Raw genomic sequence first — 17,584 nt, forward strand, 5'->3', positions numbered from 1 at the left:
TCGTGGAGCTTGACGCCGAGCAGAGAGCTCTCGAGCAGGCAGGTGACGTTGCTTTGCCGGTAGACGAGGGTCGGCTCGACGCCGCCCACCCTCGCTGCGATGCGCGCGTCCAGGTTGATCATGGCGCTTCCCTCCCCGACCGGCGGCGGGCTGATCTGCTTGAGGAGCTTGAGGAGGTCCGCGACGTTTGCCGCGTGCAGGAGCACCGGGTACTGACGGGCGGTGACGAAAGTGGCGCTCGGCGGTAGCACGATGGCCTCGTGCTCGTTCAGCTCCGGCAGCGACACCGTGCCCACATGCACGTCGTTGTACAAGATGCGCGCAGCCAGGCCGTGCACGTACAGCTCGGCGTCGAGCGGGTTACGGAGCGCGATGTGCATGTACTGCTCCAGGGAGCCTCCGTTGAAGGGGTTGAGCAGGGTGACGGTGGCGACCGGGAGGGGGGAGCCCGAGCGTCGTCGACGGGTGCGGGACCGCGGCGCAGCCAGCGTTGCGGCGATGCCTCCGGCTGGGGAGAGTGAGTGAGAGTGTGTGAGTATTCTTGATACGAAACCACGACGACACACACCAGTCGACTCGCATCGGTTGCCTCCCCCTGTCTGCGTGGCTGGACATTATGAGCGAACCTACTTCTCCACAGTCCTTGTATGTATGTATGTAGTAAGGTGAAGAACAGTCAGGCTCGGACTGGACACCAACGCGGTATGGGTGGACGCAAGACAGATGATGACGACACGCACGAGCGACACACAGACACAAACAAGCTCACAAGACACACAGCCAGCGGGCTGCCACACATCCTGAGTGGGCGTACACATCACTCAGGCCACGTCCCCCCTGTCGCCCCCCCCAGCACTCCAAGGTGCCAAGAGACAAAGTCCTTACCTTTATGGCGGGAGCGCGCGGAGTTTTCTTTTGTCAAGTGGAGAAGGTGCCTCCCCTCGCGCCGCCCGCCAGCGCCCCTGAGTGTGCACGCGGCGCGCCGCAAACAAAGGGGGGTGGGGCCGCACACGCCGAGATGGGGCTCGCTCGCGGTGCTCGGAGCGCCTGCCCACGCGCGCGCGCAGGAAGGGGCGCGCGCGCCGCTCCGGGGCAGCGCGCGCGCCGCTTCCGCGCCGCGTCCCAGACGCAGCGTATTGCTGCCCCACCCTCGGGCCGTGTGGTGCACCCCCACGCGTGCGCCACCGCGCGCGCGGTGCTCCCCGAGCCGGAACGCCTCCTCCCTTCCCGGAACCGCGCGCTGAGCAACGCCGCTGCCGCCCTGCGCGCAGGCGCTCGCGCCCCACGAGGGGCCTTGCTCCTCCCCGCCGCTGCCCCCTCCGACGCCAACCCTGCGCATGGTCGGCGACGGCAAGGGGGCAGTGACGGAGGGTGGGCCCTCAGGGGCCTCGCGCAGCATCAAGCTGTACGAAAAGGTGGAGCAGGTTGGGGAGGGGACGTACGGCCAGGTGTACAAGGCGCGCTCGCGCGAGTCGGGTGAGATTGTGGCGCTCAAGCGGGTGCGGATGGACAACGAGAAGGAGGGCTTCCCGATCACGGCCATCCGCGAGATCAAGATCCTCAAGGTGCTCAACCACAAGAACATCGTCCGCCTGCACGAGATCGTGACCTCCGACGCGTCAGACTACAACCACGGCAAGGGCTCCATCTACATGGTGATGGAGTACTGCGACCACGACCTGACCGGGCTGTCCGACTCGGGGCACCGCTTCTCGCCGGGGCAGATCAAGTGCTACATGAAGCAGCTCCTCGAGGGCATCTGCTACTGCCACAAGAATCACGTCCTCCACCGAGACATCAAGGCGCGGGCCGCCCCGTGCCGCCGCCGCCGCCGCCGCCGCCCCCAACGGGGCCTCCCAGGGTCCTCCCAAGGACCCCACACGCGGAGAGGGGCGCCTCTCTTGCGGACCGGGGGGCAGCGCGCGGGCACGGCCGGCCCGGGGGGGAGGGGGGGGGGGGGGTGCCGCGGCCGACCGCCGCAGTGGGGGCGAGCTTCAGGCGCCAGAGGCAGGTGAGGCCGCAGGACGCTGGCGGCTGCGAGGGGTTGGCTGCTCGGGCCGGCTCCCTCTGGGCCCCCTCCCGTTCCCGCGCCACGCCTCCCCCCTATCCCATTCCTTCACCCTGGGCCGAGGTTTCTGGCAACCGTTGCCCTTTGGCCCCGGCTGCAGGGCTCGAACCTTTTCATAAACGAGTGGGGACAGCTCAAGCTCGCCGACTTTGGGCTCGCGCGCCCCTTTGACGCCCAATCAAAGGGGTACCCCAACCGGGTCATCACGCTGGGGTCCCGGCCCCCCGAGCTGCTGCTCGGTGAGACGCACTAGGGTCCCGCCATCGACCTTGGGTCCGCTGGCTGCATCCTCGCCGAGCTTTTCCTCCGCAAGCCCATCCTGCCCGGCCGCAAAGAGTTTGAGCAGCTGGACCTTGTTTTCAAGCTGCTCGGCACCCCGACGGAGCAGTCGTGGCCCGGCGTCTCCAAGCTCGCCTATTTGGACATGATGACCAAGCAGAACGGGGGGCGGGGGTCACCACACCCACCACGCCCCTGGTTCCCCCCCCCCCCCCCCCCACCAAAATCCCAACCGCCTCCCCCTCCCGCCTCTGACCCATCCCCCCCACCCCCTTGCGCGCGCAGGCGGCCGGCACTACATGTCGCGCTTTGACGACAAGTTCGCCGCGCTCGAGCCGATGGGCAAGGATTTGCTCCGCAAGCTCCTCGCGATGGACCCGTCCAGGCGCATCACCGCCAAGGAGGCGCTCGACCACGACTACTTTTGGACACCCCCCCTGCCGACGAAGCCTGAAGACCTACCAAAGTACCCGGCCTGTCACGAGTTCACGGCCAAGAAACGGCGCCAGCAGGCCGCACAGAATGTGCCGCCCGCCGCCGCCACGCAGCAGCAGCCCCAAGGGGCGACAACCCACTGGGCCGGCGCTCACCAGCGCCCCCAGCACGCGCCCTCGCAGCAACAGCACGGGCTCCTAGATGCTGAATACGCCCTCTCGTCTCGCTCCAGCCAGTCTCGAGAAGACGCGTCCCAAGCGGCATCCACACCCTCACGGCCCTCTCCTCGCGACGTAGGTACGGGGGCCACTACCAGCAGTATGGCCATGCTGCGCCGCAGTATGGCCAGCCATCGCAGCAGCAGTACGGACACCCGTCCCACGGCCCACCCTCCTTCGCCCCCGGCTACGCTGGGGCCGGCTACCACGGCGGAGGAGGAGTCAAGCGCGGACGGGAGCCGTACGACCCAACAAACCCGAGGGGGCCGCAAGGCGCGCTTTCCCTGCCCGTGAGCCGCGGCGGCCCGCCACAGCACGCGGGTCGCCCCGCAGGCTACGCCAACGGCTACGGCCGCTGAGCGCTCGCCGAGCGCCTGCTGAGGTGTGCCCGCCAGCGAGGGAGGCGGGAGGCGGCCGACGAGCAGGAGATCGTGGCCGCGAGATCGTGGCCGCGAGCAGGAGACCGCCTTGCAGCACAGCATGCACAGAGAAAATCCAAAAACAATGGGATGGCTGGGCTTCATCTACGCGAGGCGTGGATTGCGCCACGGCGCGGCTCTGAACTGTGTCTGGTCCTCGTGAGCGCCGACAGCCGGTGCTGTCGGCGCTTCTTGCTTTCGCGATCGTGCAGTGGCAGCGACACTGTGCGAGCTTTCTGTCCGTAGTAGAGCACATATTCTATAGGAGGAGATGTGGAGAGTCTTGGGTATTGTTACACTCACGTGATACAATGTTTACATTCATCTGAAATCTGACCCTCCCCCTGGAATCCGTATATCGACACCGCGGTGGCGGCTGGCGCGGACACGCGGCCGGCTGTCCGGAGGCGCGCTGAGGCGGAGATCGAGTCCGCTGTCCGGCCTGTCGACGTGTAGCCCGCGTGTACGCTGTAGGTGTTATACGTCTTATACGAGTTACGACGCTTGTACGTCTCTCTGGACTCTGCTCTCTCGCATCGTGAGCGGAGAATGGCAATGGGGAGAGCGGAGAGCGGAGAGCCGCGCGAGACCCGAGACCGCGGAGGCTAGTTCCATTTCACTGTGGCACAGCTCGCGTTACAAAACCTTGATTTTGACCATTGCGCGAAAAAGGTACATCTCGGTGCCTTCCAGAGGCAGCTGCGACCCCGCCGAGTGGACGGCGTCACACAGCAGGTGGCGCGGTGTGACGCCGTCCACTCGGCTGGGTCGCAGCTGCCTCTGCGCGTCCTGTGGATGTACCTTTGTTGCACGCCGGAGACGACTCGACGTCGCTGAGATCGGAGATCAAGCTCTGACAGGTCGCACGTCGCTCCTTTGACGCCGACGTGACTCACCCGTGCAGATCACATCAGGACACGGTCTCGACACGCTCGGTACGACGCCTGCGACCCGTCTTGGGTCAGGTGGCACGACGCTCATCGCGCCTACCAGCGCTGCGGTACAGGTTGCCACGACGAGGTCGAGCACGCTTCTATACGCTCGCCGAGCCTTCCTTTCCATCCCATTAGGTAGCCTGGGAACGGTGGCGGTCAGAGGCAAAGCCTGCGAGGGGTGGTGGAACCACATGTCACGGCTACTGCCGGCTCGACCCCGCGATAGCCTCCGAAGGCTGACTTTGAGGCACAATCATCGGACGACGTCGGCGAGTTGAGTCGCGCTCGCGGTAGCCAGATGACCTCTCATACTAGTATCATCGGCCATGGCCGCAGGAAGCGCGGGGGAGGGCGCTGGGAGCAACACGGAGCTCCGTTGGACGCGTTTTCAAGATTAGCGTGTCAGACGGTGAAATGGAACTAGCCGGAGAGGGAGAGGCCGTGCGGCGCGTGCGGGTCCTCTGGCTGCGCGGTGTGGGTGGGGTGCAGGTGTGGTGGTGCGCCATGCGCCCGGTGCGCGGTGGCGTGTGGACGCGCGTGGTCCGTGGTGCGTGGAGAGCGTGGTCGCTTGCGCTCTTGCACCGCGTTGCAGTCTCTTGCTCATGGCCCCGTGGTCCACTCTGCTCTGACTGTACTGACTATGCCTAAACCTATCTGCTCACGCTGCGCCCTCACGACCTCGAATCCTCCCGATCACCTCAGGCCCCTAGTCAGACCCGTCCAGCCCTGCGATGGCCTCGGAGAGAATGGCGCCGTATACGGCCGTGCGCGGCACGAAGCCCGCATCTCCAGAGGCCCACGCCGCCGCCACCTCGCTCGCATCGCGCCACTCCACGCCGGCAACCTCGCCCTGGCCGCCCTGGTCGAGGGCGAGGGCGGCGGCGTCAAAGCCTGCGGAGCAGCGCACGAGGAAGATCTCCTATCCAAACAGCTGGAGGCGTGAGGCGGCTCCGCGGCGCACAGAGCTCCGGCCACGGAGAAGAGCCACGGAGAAGAGCACGCCTGGTACTCGCGGCAGAGAAAGCGGCCGTGCTGTGCCGTCGCACCCTCGGCTGAGGCGGGCAGCGTGCAGACCCAAGCGGCCTCGAGGTCCGCCTCGCGCAGCGAGACGCCAATCTCCTCCTGCAGCTCGCGCACCTGTTGAGCAGCAGCCCGTGCTCCAAGAGGTGAGGGTGGAAGAGGCCGGCACCGTTCCACGGCCAACCGCGGGCGGGCGCGCCGCCGTGTCGACGACGCCGTCCGCTCCGGTGATGTGGCCTGCGCACGATACGTCGAGCAGGTTGGGGTGGGTGTCCTTGAAGGCAGAGCGCCTATTCGCGGTCTGAGGCCGTTGAGAGGCGCTGTCAAGGAAGGGTCAGTGTCCTCGGATCCCGGAGCCGCGCCGCTGCAGCAGCAGCCGGCCGGCGGCGTCGATCAGCCACACGTGCACTGAGCGGTGCCAGTCGCCGTCGCGGTGCACCTCGCCGCGCGCCTGTTCACAGGCGGCGCTGTGAAGAGGCGCTGTTCACGGTCGCGATCACACCTCCACCCTCGCCGCCTTGAGCACGCCCAGAGGGATTGGCTCCTTGCCGCGCTGCAGCGGCGCGAGGCTGGCCGGCGGCGCGTACCTACTCACGGGCAGGCGCGTGAAGAGGCGCTCTCCGCAGCGGCGCGAGCCCTCGTCTTGGAGCGCACAGCGCGAACTCCTCGCACAAGTCTTGCCCCAGGGGCGGCGCTGCGGCGGTGGCGACGGCACGGCGCGCGCGCAAGGCGGTGGCGGCGGAGGCGGCGGCGGAGAGGGCGGCGGCGGCGAGGGTGGCTGTGGGCCTCATGGCGCCGCCGCGCAGCTTGCGGATGAGGTTGAGACCAGTCACCGAGGAGCGCGCCGCGAGCAGCCCATTGGCGCGGTCGACATGAAGGACGCGCCACTGGGAGGGCGGCTTCTGCTTCACGGAGTACGTCAGGGTCTGCGACGCCGCGTCAAAGGTGAGCTCTTCGCCCACCACACGAACCTTTGGCAGCAGCGGCAGCGTCTCGATCTCGAGCTTGAGCCTCCGCGCCGCCAGGTCCCACTCGAGCACCTCGCGGTTGGGCATGTAGCCGTCGATGAGCGGCAGCTTTGCCGCCGCCGTCGAAAAGACGAGCTCCCACCGTCCGGACAGGTCCTCCGCCGTGGCGGCAGGCGGCGGAGCGCACTCAATCTCCTTGAGCGCGCGGATTACCTCGGCGGCAGGAGCCGACCGGTCATCGGCGGCCTGCGCGAGGACGGCCGGCGCATCGAAGCGCGCGGCGGCACTGCACATGGCAATCGCGATGGCGCGAGGCGAGAAGAGACGTTGGAGAACCACCCGCATGTGCATGTGTGACAAGATCCCGCCGGCGTGCGTGTTGCTGCCGGGATATCGCTTGTGAGACAGGAAAAAGAAAAACGTCGCCTCCTATCCAGCCTTCTGTGGACAGCTGAACGCTGCTCGCCCCTCAGCGTTTCGTTTTTTTCTCACACCACGTGCCTCTGGACCTCCGTTCACGTGCACGAGCTTCTTGAGCCACCCACCCACCCACCCACCTCACGGCCCGGCTGAGGCTTGGAACCACCCACCCACCCCACCCACCTCACGGCCCGGCTGAGGCTTGGAACCACCCACCCACCCCCAGCCCCACCCACCTCACGGCCCGGCTGATGAGGCGAGGAAACCCACCCCCACCGACCGACCCACCCCCACCACCCAACCAACCGTCCCGGCCACGGGAGACACAAGCAAGGTAGCAAAGCACCCAGCCTCGCGCGCCTTATACAGCACAGCCTGACCCACAGCCGAGGGTTAGGGTTAGGGTTAGCGGGCGGTCAGAGAGTTCAAGCCGTTGTGCAGCTCCTAAGAACGGGCCGCTTCGGGTCGGAATGGAGGAACCAGCGGTCCGTTGACGCGAGCTCTCGGTGAATGCTCCGAGTTCTTCGGGTTAGGGTTAGGGTTAGGGTTAGGGTTAGGGTTAGGGTTAGGGTTAGGGGTAGCTTGTTGTCGTCGTGCCGATAAGACAGAACACGGGCAGCAGACGCGACCCAATCGACGCACCAGAGCATGGTTGGGCGTGTGAGCCGCCATCTTGGACTGTGAGGCGAGCATTTGCCACCGGGAGCTCGCCGCCGCCCCTACACCGCCGCCGCCGCCCTCCCGAGGCCAGATAATAGCCCAAGTCGAAGAGTGCGCCCTTCCCTCGGTATCTGGGTGGCAGGCGGGACTAGAGAGGCACGCCAGAGCACGGCCGGGGGCGCGAGCCGCCATCTTGGACTGTGTGTGAGGCGAGTATTTGCAGCCGGGAGCTCGCCGCCGCCCCTACACCGCCGCCGCCGCCCTCCCGAGGCCAGATAATAGCCCAAGTCGAAGAGTGCGCCCTTCCCTCGGTATCTGGGTGGCAGGCGGGACTAGAGAGGCACGCCAGAGCACGGCCGGGGGCGCGAGCCGCCATCTTGGACTGTGAGGCGAGCATTTGCCACCGGGAGCTCGCCGCCGCCCCTACACCGCCGCCGCCGCCCTCCCGAGGCCAGATAATAGCCCAAGTCGAAGAGTGCGCCCTTCCCTCGGTATCTGGGTGGCAGGCGGGACTAGAGAGGCACGCCAGAGCACGGCCGGGGGCGCGAGCCGCCATCTTGGACTGTGAGGCGAGTATTTGCCACCGGGAGCTTGCCGCCGCCCCTACACCGCCGCCGCCGCCCTCCCGAGGGAAGATAATAGCCCAAGTCGAAGAGTGCGCGCCGGCCTCGACATCTCGGCGGCAGAGGCGTCCCAAGCGACGCACCAGAGCACGGCTGGGCGTGTGAGCAGCCGTGTTTGACTGTGAGGCGAGTATTTGCCACCGGGAGCTCGCCGCCGCCCCTACACCGCCGCCGCCGCCCTCCCGAGGCCAGATAATAGCCCAAGTCGAAGAGTGCGCGCCGGCCTCGACATCTCGGCGGCAGAGGCGTCCCAAGCGACGCACCAGAGCACGGCTGGGCGTGTGAGCAGCCGTGTTTGACTGTGAGGCGAATATTTGTCATCGGGAGCGCGCCTCCGACTCTGCACCGGGCCGCCGCCGCCCTCCCGAGGACAGGAGATAATAACGGCCGCCTCGTCGTCGAGCTCGGCGGAGACGATGGTCGCCTCGCGTTTGAACCCCTCGAGCTGCTGGAGCGGCGTCGCACTCGTCGAGCGTAACAGCAGTCCGCCCTCGGATGACTTGACACTTGTTGAGCGCGCCGTAAGCCGCCCCCGTAAGGCACGCGGCAGCCGTCAGGGAGCGCGATCTCGGTCAGCTGGTGCCGTCGCGTGGGCACGGTGCGAGGAACGACATGCTGTGGCAACGACGAGAGCTGTGCCTCGAAGACGCGCGCGAAGGGGAGAGAGAAACGACCAAACCCACCCCAACCCACCCACCCACCCACCCACCCCACCCACCACCCACCCACCACCCACCCACCCACCCACTCACCATCCGGGGCCTACGAAGCGTTTACCCACCCACCCACTTTCTCAAGAACGGCGGTCCAGAGGCACGTGGTGTGAGAAAAAACGAAACGCAGGTTGACTCGGCCAGACTAGAACCCGAGAGGCGTGGGAGTACCTCGCCAGGTTCGCAGCAAGCATGGCAGCGTTTGTGCTCGCACGACGGTCGCCTCGCTCCCTGCCGCTGGCTGCTGCCCGCCTGTGTCAGCGGCGACTCTCGACCGAGCCGGCGTACGCTGTCGAGCCGTACCGCAACCTCCTTAACGCGACGCAGGAGCAGCGCTCCTCCTGGGCCGACGCCGACGCAACGCTCCACGCGGCAATGCGCGAGCATGTGCCGGCGGCGCTCGCGCACAACGGGGAGGAGGACTTTGACAGGCACCTCGTCGGCGTGCAGTCCGTCCTCCGCTCCTGGGGCGCGGCGGAGCGACTCACAAACGCCGCGCTCTTCCACTCCATCTATGGCACCGAGGGCTTCCAGGGCTACGCGCTGCCCTTATCGCACCGCGGCGAGATCGCCGGCCTGATCGGCGCCAAGGCGGAGCGGCTCGCGTGGATCTTTTGCATGGTGGACCGCGCCACCGTGGATGCGACCGTCTTTGCCGCGGCCGAGGGCGACTGGCCGGTGTCGCCACTTCCAAGACACCTCGGAGACACCTCCTACCCACCTCTAAAGCCACGCCCGTCAAAACGCGCCTCCGCCGCCCACGATAAGTCGCTCGCCCGGCAGGCCGATGGCGTCGAGTTCGCCTTTCGCGCCCGGCCCGAGCTCGGCGCCTTCCCCCTCCCCCTCCGGTCGGGCGGGACGCGTCACTCAGAATGGCTCGACTTTCTCACCCTCTCGCTGGCGGACTGGCTCGAGCAAGTGGAAGGTGCCTCCTCCAAGCAGGTCGGCCGCCCTCGACACACGCCCCCGACACGTCCCCGACACGTCCCCGACACGCCCCCGACACGTCCCCTCCTCCGAGCAGGTCGGCCGTCCGGTCGGCGACGGCGCGCGGCAGAGTAGTGCAGTGGCAGAGGAGAGTGGTGCAGTGGCAGAGGAGAGTGGTGCAGTGGCAGAGGAGAGTGGTGCAGTGGCAGAGGAGAGTGGTGCAGTGGCAGAGGAGAGTGGTGCAGGGGCAGAGGAGAGTGGTGCAGTGGCAGAGGAGAGTGGTGCAGGATGAGCACGGCGCAGAGGGCGAGGCGCCGTGGGCGGCGGCGGTGGGGAGAGGGCTGACGTGGTCGCGGTGTCCGCGCAGGTGTGCTCTGGCCGAAGGGCGAGGCGTGGGCTTACCGGCGAGAGAGGAGTGCGGAGAGGGGCGCTGCTGTGGATAGCGTCTCGTCACGCCAGGATGCCGCGAATAGGCGCGAGGCGTACGCAGAGATGGCGGCGCTGCTCGCCCGTCGGGCGGACCCCGCCTTCCGGCGCAGCGTGCTCGGAGAGGCGGAGGGGAGCGAGGCGCGTTCCTCCGCCCATCTGCCCACCTTCTCTCCTCGCCCCTCGCCCGCGGCACGCCTCCCTCTCCACCCCGCCTCGGACACCGCCCCTCCCTCCTCCAGTCCCGCCTCGCACCGCCGCCTTCCCGCCCCTGCGGCAGGTGCCGCCGGAGGACGCCGCCGTCGCCCTCGCGGCGCCGGCCATGCACGCCGAGGTGGTTGGGAGCGAGCCAGCCACTTGTCGCGCCGCTCCTCGCCGTGACGGACTCCACTCCGCTCGCCAGGTGTTTGGGCGCGAGCCGAGCTGGTCGCGCGGCATCTCGCAGCCAACCACGCCGCCGATGGGCGCCGCCGCCCTCGCGGCGCACGAGGCGAGGGAGAGCGCGCGCTGCGATTTTGGCTGAAAGGGACGCGATCGCCACGGCTAGTGCCATTTCACTGTGGCACAGCTCGCGTTACAAAACCTTGATTTTGACCATTGCGCGAAAAAGGTACCTCTCGGTGCCTTCCAGAAGCAGCTGCGACCCCGCCGAGTAGACGGCGGCACACAGCAGGTGGCGCGGTGTGCCGCCGTCCACTCGGCGGGGTCGCAGCTGCCTCTGCGCGTCCTGGGGAGGTACATTTGTTGCGCGCCGGAGACGACTCGACGCCGCTGAGATCGGAGATCAAGCTCTGACAGGTCGCACGTCGCTCCTTTGACGCCGACGTGATTTACCCGTGCAGATCACATCAGGACACGGTCTCGACGCGCTCAGTACGACGCCTGCGACCCGTCTCGGGTCAGGTGGCACGACGCTCATCGCGCCCGCCAGCGCTGCCGTGCAGGTTGCCACGTCGAGGTCGAGCACGCTTCTATACGCTCGCCGAGCCTTCCTTTCCATCCCGTTAGGCAGCCTGGGAACGGTGGCGATCAGAGGCAAAGCCTACGAGGGGTGGTGGAACCACATGTCACGGCTACTGCCGGCTCGACCCCACGATAGCCTCCGAAGGCTGACTTTGCGGCACCATCATCGGACGATGTCGACGAGTTGGGTCGCTCTCGCGGTAGCCAGATGACCTCTCATACTAGGATCATCGGCCATGGCCGCAGGGAGCGCGGGGGAGGGCGCTGGATGCAACACGGAGCTCCGTTGGAGACGTTTTCAAGATTAGCGTGTCAGAGTGAAATGGCACTAGCCCACCGGCACCGCGGGCTAGCGGCTTAGCGGCCGCGTAATTGATTTCTTCTACATAAAACCGCCCGCAGAAATAAAGAAAGAAAGAAAAACAGACTGACACACAGCCCCGCACGCCGCAGCCGCGCTTGAGATGGAGTGTGAAGGCTTCGACGTTCGAGCTTCGTAGCCCTCCGGTCTCGACTACATGAAGATCCGCAGGATCGGAGCGAAAAAAAGCAAGCGCGAGTCTGTGCACATCACAACTTCTAGGAGATGGTTAAAAAGGAGCAAGTCCCCCGCCCATGCGTACCAATGCGGTCTGTCCTTGCAGGGTTCTTTTTGTGGGGCGTGTCGGGGCCCGTAACGCCTCGGGGTGTATGGTCGGCGCGAGCGCGCGACTAGCCGGGGGGGTCGTCCTCCCAAATGTGGGGACTAGCACTCTAGCCGTCTTCCACATGGTCCCTCGCGCCTCGCGGGTCCCTGCTTGGAGCACTTGGAGCTCTGTTGCTCCTAATCTCTTCGTACATCCTCCTGCTGATCTCCGCAAAGTCCTGCTCCCTGGCTCCCTCGTCTCGCCCTGCGCGTCTGCTCCAACTCTCCCCCGTCGTCTGCCCTGCGTTCTCTGCTCCCTCCCGCTTGAGCCGCCCTCGCGGCCCTCGTTCGTCCCACTCACCCACTGGCTGTTGGCCCGCCCCTGCTTCGCCTCCGTTATCCCTCCTCCTCCGCGACTCCCTCAAGGCTGGCCGGGCATCCTTCCACCCAGCGAAGAGCTTCCTCAGCCATTCGATGTGTTCCTCTCTCTTGATTATGCGCGCTATACTAGTAGCCTCATCATTCAGCTGGTGTCACCTCTGCACCGCTCCCGTCGCAGGGCCCGCCCCGGCCACGATTTGTAAGTTCCTCGTGACCCCGGCGCCAAGGTCCCTCCGACTCTTCTCCGAGAGATCATCTACCAGCGCTGTACCACAAGACTCAAGAGCACAAACCGGGTCGACGGAATTTTGGCACATTTTTAATCGGACGACATTTTGGTTCCAACAGTGGTTAGATCATTCGGTGCAAACCCTGCAAGCAATCAGACGCAAATGGGCCCTCAATTAGGCTATATGTTTAGGCCGGTGTTCTCGACGGTTCTTTCCACGCGGTTCCAAAGCGCAAAAAGGTGCAACTGCAAGCGGAGAGGCGAGAGCGTGCGCGAGACCCGAGCTGAGGGAGGGTGTAGAGAATGTGTAGAGTGTAGAGCGCTGTCTGTAGATCTGTAGAGATGTATAGCGCTCTGGCCGGATGTAGAGCTCTACAGCGCTCTCCAGCTCTACTCTACAGCTCTACAGCGCTCTACATTCTACATCCTCTACACAACACCCTCCCGCCTCCCTCACGCCTCAGGACCCGAGAGCATGAGCAAGGGTTGACGGGTGTGTGAGGATGAGGGTTGGCGGAGTACGAGGGGTTGGGCGCAGCGCGGCGCATGGAAACTTATTGGCAGTAAAGCGAAAAAAGCCGTGCACATCACACACACGCCAGCACGCCACGATCCAGCCACACTGCTGCTCACGCAGCAAGATCCAGCTCACGCATCAGCCCGAATTGCATCCAGCCAACCGGTGGCTTATCAAGGCGACTCCCCCACGCCCCGCCCCTGTAGACTGGGGCCGCCGGAAGAGCCGAAAGGATGCACGTCGTGGATGCAATGGCCAGACACATCTTCACCTTGTCACCGTACGAGAGGCTCTTCGGGCACGATTCCAGCCACGATTTGTACCAGACTGCGGGAAAGAAAAGGACGAAGATGGGGACGATAGCAACAAGGACACCAATCGATTGACCGACGAACATTATCGGAAGGACATTCGGCGCACGGCCCTGAGTCGAACACGACCACTTTGCCATTGGCTCCATCAAAGCGTCCACCACGATACGACCCGTCTCAAACATCATGGGAAAGTAGAGGGTCGAATAGTAGCTGATGAGAAGGCAGATGGTGACGGTCGCTGCGATTACTTCACGCTGGGAAGCGGAGTTGTGTTGAACGGCTCCTGGCTCGCGAGGCTGGGCGCCGGACATTTGCTCTCCAAAAACGATCGAGAGAATGACACTCCATGCCATTGATGCGCCGAGGAAGACGTGCGTGGGCATGCAGAGAAGACAGAGGCACAGACCCACCGCATAGAGGAGCCAGACACGAGGATGCGAGATGACCAGGTCACGAAGCGATGGCATGGCAGTCTTCGTCCGTGGTGGGCCTTGTGCCGAGTTTGGTGGCGTCCGTCCCCGCTGACCGCAGAGACCGTGACACGACGTCAATACACAAAAATGCCATTCACCGACAGTGTACACAAAAATTTCCGTAGCTACCATGCACCGAATAGAGCCCCGTGCTCTCAGCTCGCTTCCGTCCAAATGTGCGTGCGTGCGTGACGGACGGGCCCATTTGCGTGTTGCCGCTTGATTGATTGACGCGCTGACACGCTTGCCTCACAGACTTCTGACATGTGACACACGGTCGCACACGAATGCATTCTCCTTTCTTTTCTATTCTCTCCCACCACATCGACGCGAGCGCGATTGGCGAGAGCTCTGGCCTCTGCGGACTGCGCGCGGGATATACATACATACAACACGGCTCGTTACAATTCAGATTCTTTCCACTGAGTGGAAACAAACTGGGTGTCAGCGGAGAAGACTTTGTTCACTGCATGCAAAGCAAAAAGACTGAGGTACTCCGTCGCAGTGGCAACCGGACCACCGCGACCTTCGACAGGGAGGGCCACGCCTCCCCGAGCCTGGAGAGGAGCCGGCGGAGGGGGAGGGCGAGCCGAGAACGATAGAGAGGCCGCGGGTGCGGGCGCGATTCGCCGACCAGGGAGAGCCGGCCCGACCTCCCGGGGAGGGGTGGCGACGAGACACAATGCCGCCACTCCCGCCCGGGGAGGCCCCACCCGGGCTGTCGGCTCCCTCGGGGCCAATGGGGCTAGCCGACGGAGGTGGGGCGGAGGGACCGCCCCCGAGGAAGAGACATCAGAAACGACTGCAGAGGCAGTGGGGCGACGCCCGAAAGGCGAGCAAGAGACCGAACCAGACTGAAGATTCACCCTGAAGGGTGGGGGACGAGGCCGGGCAGTGTACACGTTAGACAGTCGTGTGTGTACGTGACGGGTGGTGTCGTCGTGTCCGTGTCCACTAGCTCCGAGTAGAGGGGGCGTTCTGCAGTTAAGGGGAAACCCGGTACACGGAGCCCTCTCGGAGAACTGTGTTTACTTTAAGGCCCTTGCCCTGCGAACGCGCACCCCCCCCCCTAGCTAGGGGTCAGGGCTCTCTAGCCCGTAGCCCGATACCGATCATCCGGCCCGCTGGGTGCGCTTCTGAGCTCCCCGGCCCTGGATGTGAAGTTAATGACTGCACTCCAAGTGCTCCAAGTGCTCCGACTTTGTTCTCTGCAAAGCCCGACGTGTGATCGTGAACCACCGAATTGGGCAAACAAACAAGGGGAACCTCCCTCTCCGTCAGAGTTCGCTCCCACTGAGGTAACAAACAACAAATTACGTGTGAGTGTTAGAGTTGTTTGGTATTGCTAAAAATCTCTCTCTGAGGTACTCCGCTTTTCATTTTTCGCAGAGGCCCCTTATTGTGTAAGGGAGAGCGAGACTCATCATTTAGAGAATGTGGGAGGACCGAGCCCGGGACCGCGTGAGCGCTGCAGTCCTGCAGTCGCACACACGCGCGCTTAGAGTTATGCGCGCTACGCCTACGGTGGAACTCGTGTTTAATTGAGCAAGGCTGACCCCTACCCCTCCCTCTCGGTGGGCTTGCAGGTAGGGGGTTTGGGTAATAAGGTGCATCGGGGTCGGCGGGCGTGAACTGGAGTGATACCCGCTTCGGCCGTTTAGTTGCGAACTGCCTTTCCCAACGACGGCCTTCTTTGTCTTGCTGGGTGTATGTGTCTTCGATCTAACCACCGAATTGGGCGGGCCCCCGGCGCCAAAAAATGGTCGGCGCCTTCGATCAAGTCATGGAGCCGCTGTCAGCCGTGGAGCTCAAACTGCAAGCCTGCCCAGAATGTAACTGCGAGAGCATCACGCTGCTTGCACAGCGGCCACCACCTCTCGAGCCGTATGCATTTGCAATGCGTATCCCAAAGCCCAATCAGCCGCTGCGCGAGAGAGCACTCGAATTGCTTACAGCACGAGCCGTGACCATTGCCGCGGCCATCATCGGCACCGCGCACGTCAGCCTCGTCTGTGAGTTTGATGAGACGTTCCAGGCATTTGGCGCCTTCTTTCACAGCAACCCAAAACTTGCGGCGCACCTGAAGCAATACGGCCAGGAGTTCAAGGTGAGTCGCGCGCAACTGGACGACGTGCCATCCGTAATGCGCTCGCTGCCATTCATACCAGCATCCGCGGCCCACAGCAAACACGACAACTCCACCGCAGCAGCAGCCGGCGCCAGCGGCAATCTTGCCGACCGCGACGTCTATATCGGCGTGGACTATGGCCGGTCTGACGTCAAGTGTGCGGCGGTCGACGTTGACGGCACGGAGCTGGCCACATACGTCACGCGCTGGTGGCGCGCGCCGGGGCGTCTCGCGGATGCGGATGCGTGTGCTGCTGCGGTGCCGGTGCCGGTGGAGGAGGGATCACGGGAGTATGTGGATCCGGCGATGTTGACGACCATCGAGGCGCCGCTGCGCTGCATGGGTGAGGCGGCCATCGAGGTGATAGGCAAGGCGGCAGCAGCAGCCGCAACTGCTGCTGCTGCTGCTGCTGCTGCTGCTGCAAAGGACGGCGAGAGCGAGAGCGCAGCAGCAGCAGCAGGCGGCGGCAGCGGCACTATTCGAGTGTGCGGCCTCGGCCTCTCCGCGGCGGGATGCGTGATCGACGGCAAGCTCTGTGGGCTGCCGCCCGCGTTTGCCGGGTGCGATCCGACCGCCGCCGCACCCACCCTTAGAGTGCTCGAGAAGGCGTTGTGGCGGTTTGTGGCGAGGCACGTCTCCGCGCGTGTTGAAGGGGCGCGCGTTGATGGGGCGCCGACGGCGGCAGTGACGATGGTCGCACCGGGTGATGCAAAGACGTTTCTCGTGAATGACGGCGACGCATCCGCGCTCTGGGGCAGCAAGGGCCTTGCCAGCGCCGAGGGTGAGAATGCCACGGCCATTGGGCTCTATTTGTCATGTGGCACGGGCCTCGCTGGCGGGGTAGTCAACGCGAGGGGCGAGCGGTGCAGTGGGGGCGTCTTCGAGATGGGTAAGCTGATCGTCGGCCTGCCGAGACCCCCATCTGTCCGAAGTGTCGAGGGTGCCAGTGCAGGCGTCGGCGCTGGTGCTGCTGCTGGGGCTACCGCCGCGACGACAGCCATGGCCCTGCCCACACACGACACGCTCGGCGTGGCCGGGGCGGCGCAGGGCATGGCGGGCACGCAGCGCTCCTTCTTCCATCTGCTCGCGGCGCGCGGTGGCGCGCGGATCGAGGGCAAGGCCGAGCAGCGCTCTGCGATCGTGGCCATGCAGTCGAGGCCGCTGGACGCCGCGGTGCGGACCATGTTCGAGCAGCTGGGCACCTCGCTCGCGCAGTTCGTGACGGAGCTGGGCGCGTACCTGCCGTTCCAGCTGACGCACGTCGAGGTGGGGGGCAAGCTGACGGACGCGGCGAGCGGCGAGGTGATGCTCACGCGGGCGGGGCGGTACCTCGCGCCGTATGGCATCAGCGTGCGCCGGGCCAACGAGTCGGAGTTTGGGCAGGCGCTTGCGATGGCGGAGTGCGCGCGAGATGCGCCCGTGGGTGGTGTGGAATAAATAAATAAAAACGGACACCTCTACTGTGAGATGGGTAAAAAGGAACAGGTCCCCGCCCTTGCGATCTTTGTGCCGGGTTCTTCGTGGGTGTGGTCGGCGACTAGCCGGGGGGTCGTCCTCCCGATGGGGGACTAGCACTAGCCGTCTGGGTGGTGTGGAGTGACAGAGAGAGAGAGTTTCTGAGTTTGAAGTGGCCGCCGCAGTGGAAAAGAGTGAAGTTCTGTAAGTGTCTGCAAACCGGCTCGTCGTGCGCCGATCGTGGCAAACGAAGTGGACACACACACACACACACACACACACACACACACACACACACACACACACACACACACACACACACACACACACACACACACACACACACACACACACACACACACACACACAGTATTTGGGGCCCGGAACG

General features: G+C 65.0%; 4 protein-coding genes across 4 annotated transcripts; 3 read left to right on the forward strand and 1 right to left on the reverse strand.

The window, feature by feature from the left end:
- Positions 1-1,269: 1,269 nt before the first annotated feature.
- Positions 1,270-3,745, forward strand: EMIHUDRAFT_469641 (hypothetical protein). Its single transcript, XM_005774848.1, has 5 exons — positions 1,270-1,816; positions 2,132-2,267; positions 2,322-2,521; positions 2,633-2,969; positions 3,080-3,745. The coding sequence occupies exons 1-4, from the start codon at positions 1,338-1,340 to the stop codon at positions 2,658-2,660; spliced, it is 843 nt and encodes a 280-aa protein (XP_005774905.1). The 5' UTR covers positions 1,270-1,337; the 3' UTR covers positions 2,661-2,969; positions 3,080-3,745.
- Positions 3,746-5,060: 1,315 nt separating this feature from the next.
- Positions 5,061-6,693, reverse strand: EMIHUDRAFT_116755 (hypothetical protein; the record flags this gene model as incomplete). The annotated part of the gene is made up of 6 exons (XM_005774849.1): positions 5,061-5,273; positions 5,330-5,491; positions 5,544-5,664; positions 5,776-5,825; positions 5,877-5,961; positions 6,029-6,693. 6 exons carry the CDS (start codon positions 6,691-6,693, stop codon positions 5,061-5,063), a joined length of 1,296 nt encoding a protein of 431 aa, XP_005774906.1.
- A 2,257-nt stretch (positions 6,694-8,950) lies between these two features.
- Positions 8,951-10,634, forward strand: EMIHUDRAFT_240351 (hypothetical protein; the record flags this gene model as incomplete). Its single annotated transcript, XM_005774850.1, has 5 exons — positions 8,951-9,436; positions 9,542-9,676; positions 10,070-10,225; positions 10,404-10,445; positions 10,515-10,634. The coding sequence occupies 5 exons, from the start codon at positions 8,951-8,953 to the stop codon at positions 10,632-10,634; spliced, it is 939 nt and encodes a 312-aa protein (XP_005774907.1).
- A 4,738-nt stretch (positions 10,635-15,372) lies between these two features.
- EMIHUDRAFT_116757 (hypothetical protein) lies at positions 15,373-17,178 on the forward strand (the record flags this gene model as incomplete). The annotated part of the gene is made up of 1 exon (XM_005774851.1): positions 15,373-17,178. One exon carries the CDS (start codon positions 15,373-15,375, stop codon positions 17,176-17,178), a length of 1,806 nt encoding a protein of 601 aa, XP_005774908.1.
- Between the last annotated feature and the right edge of the window lie 406 nt (positions 17,179-17,584).

This window comes from Emiliania huxleyi, assembly GCF_000372725.1.
Source record: "Emiliania huxleyi CCMP1516 unplaced genomic scaffold EMIHUscaffold_306, whole genome shotgun sequence".
In the NCBI taxonomy this organism is placed as follows: Eukaryota; Haptophyta; order Isochrysidales; family Noelaerhabdaceae; genus Emiliania; species Emiliania huxleyi.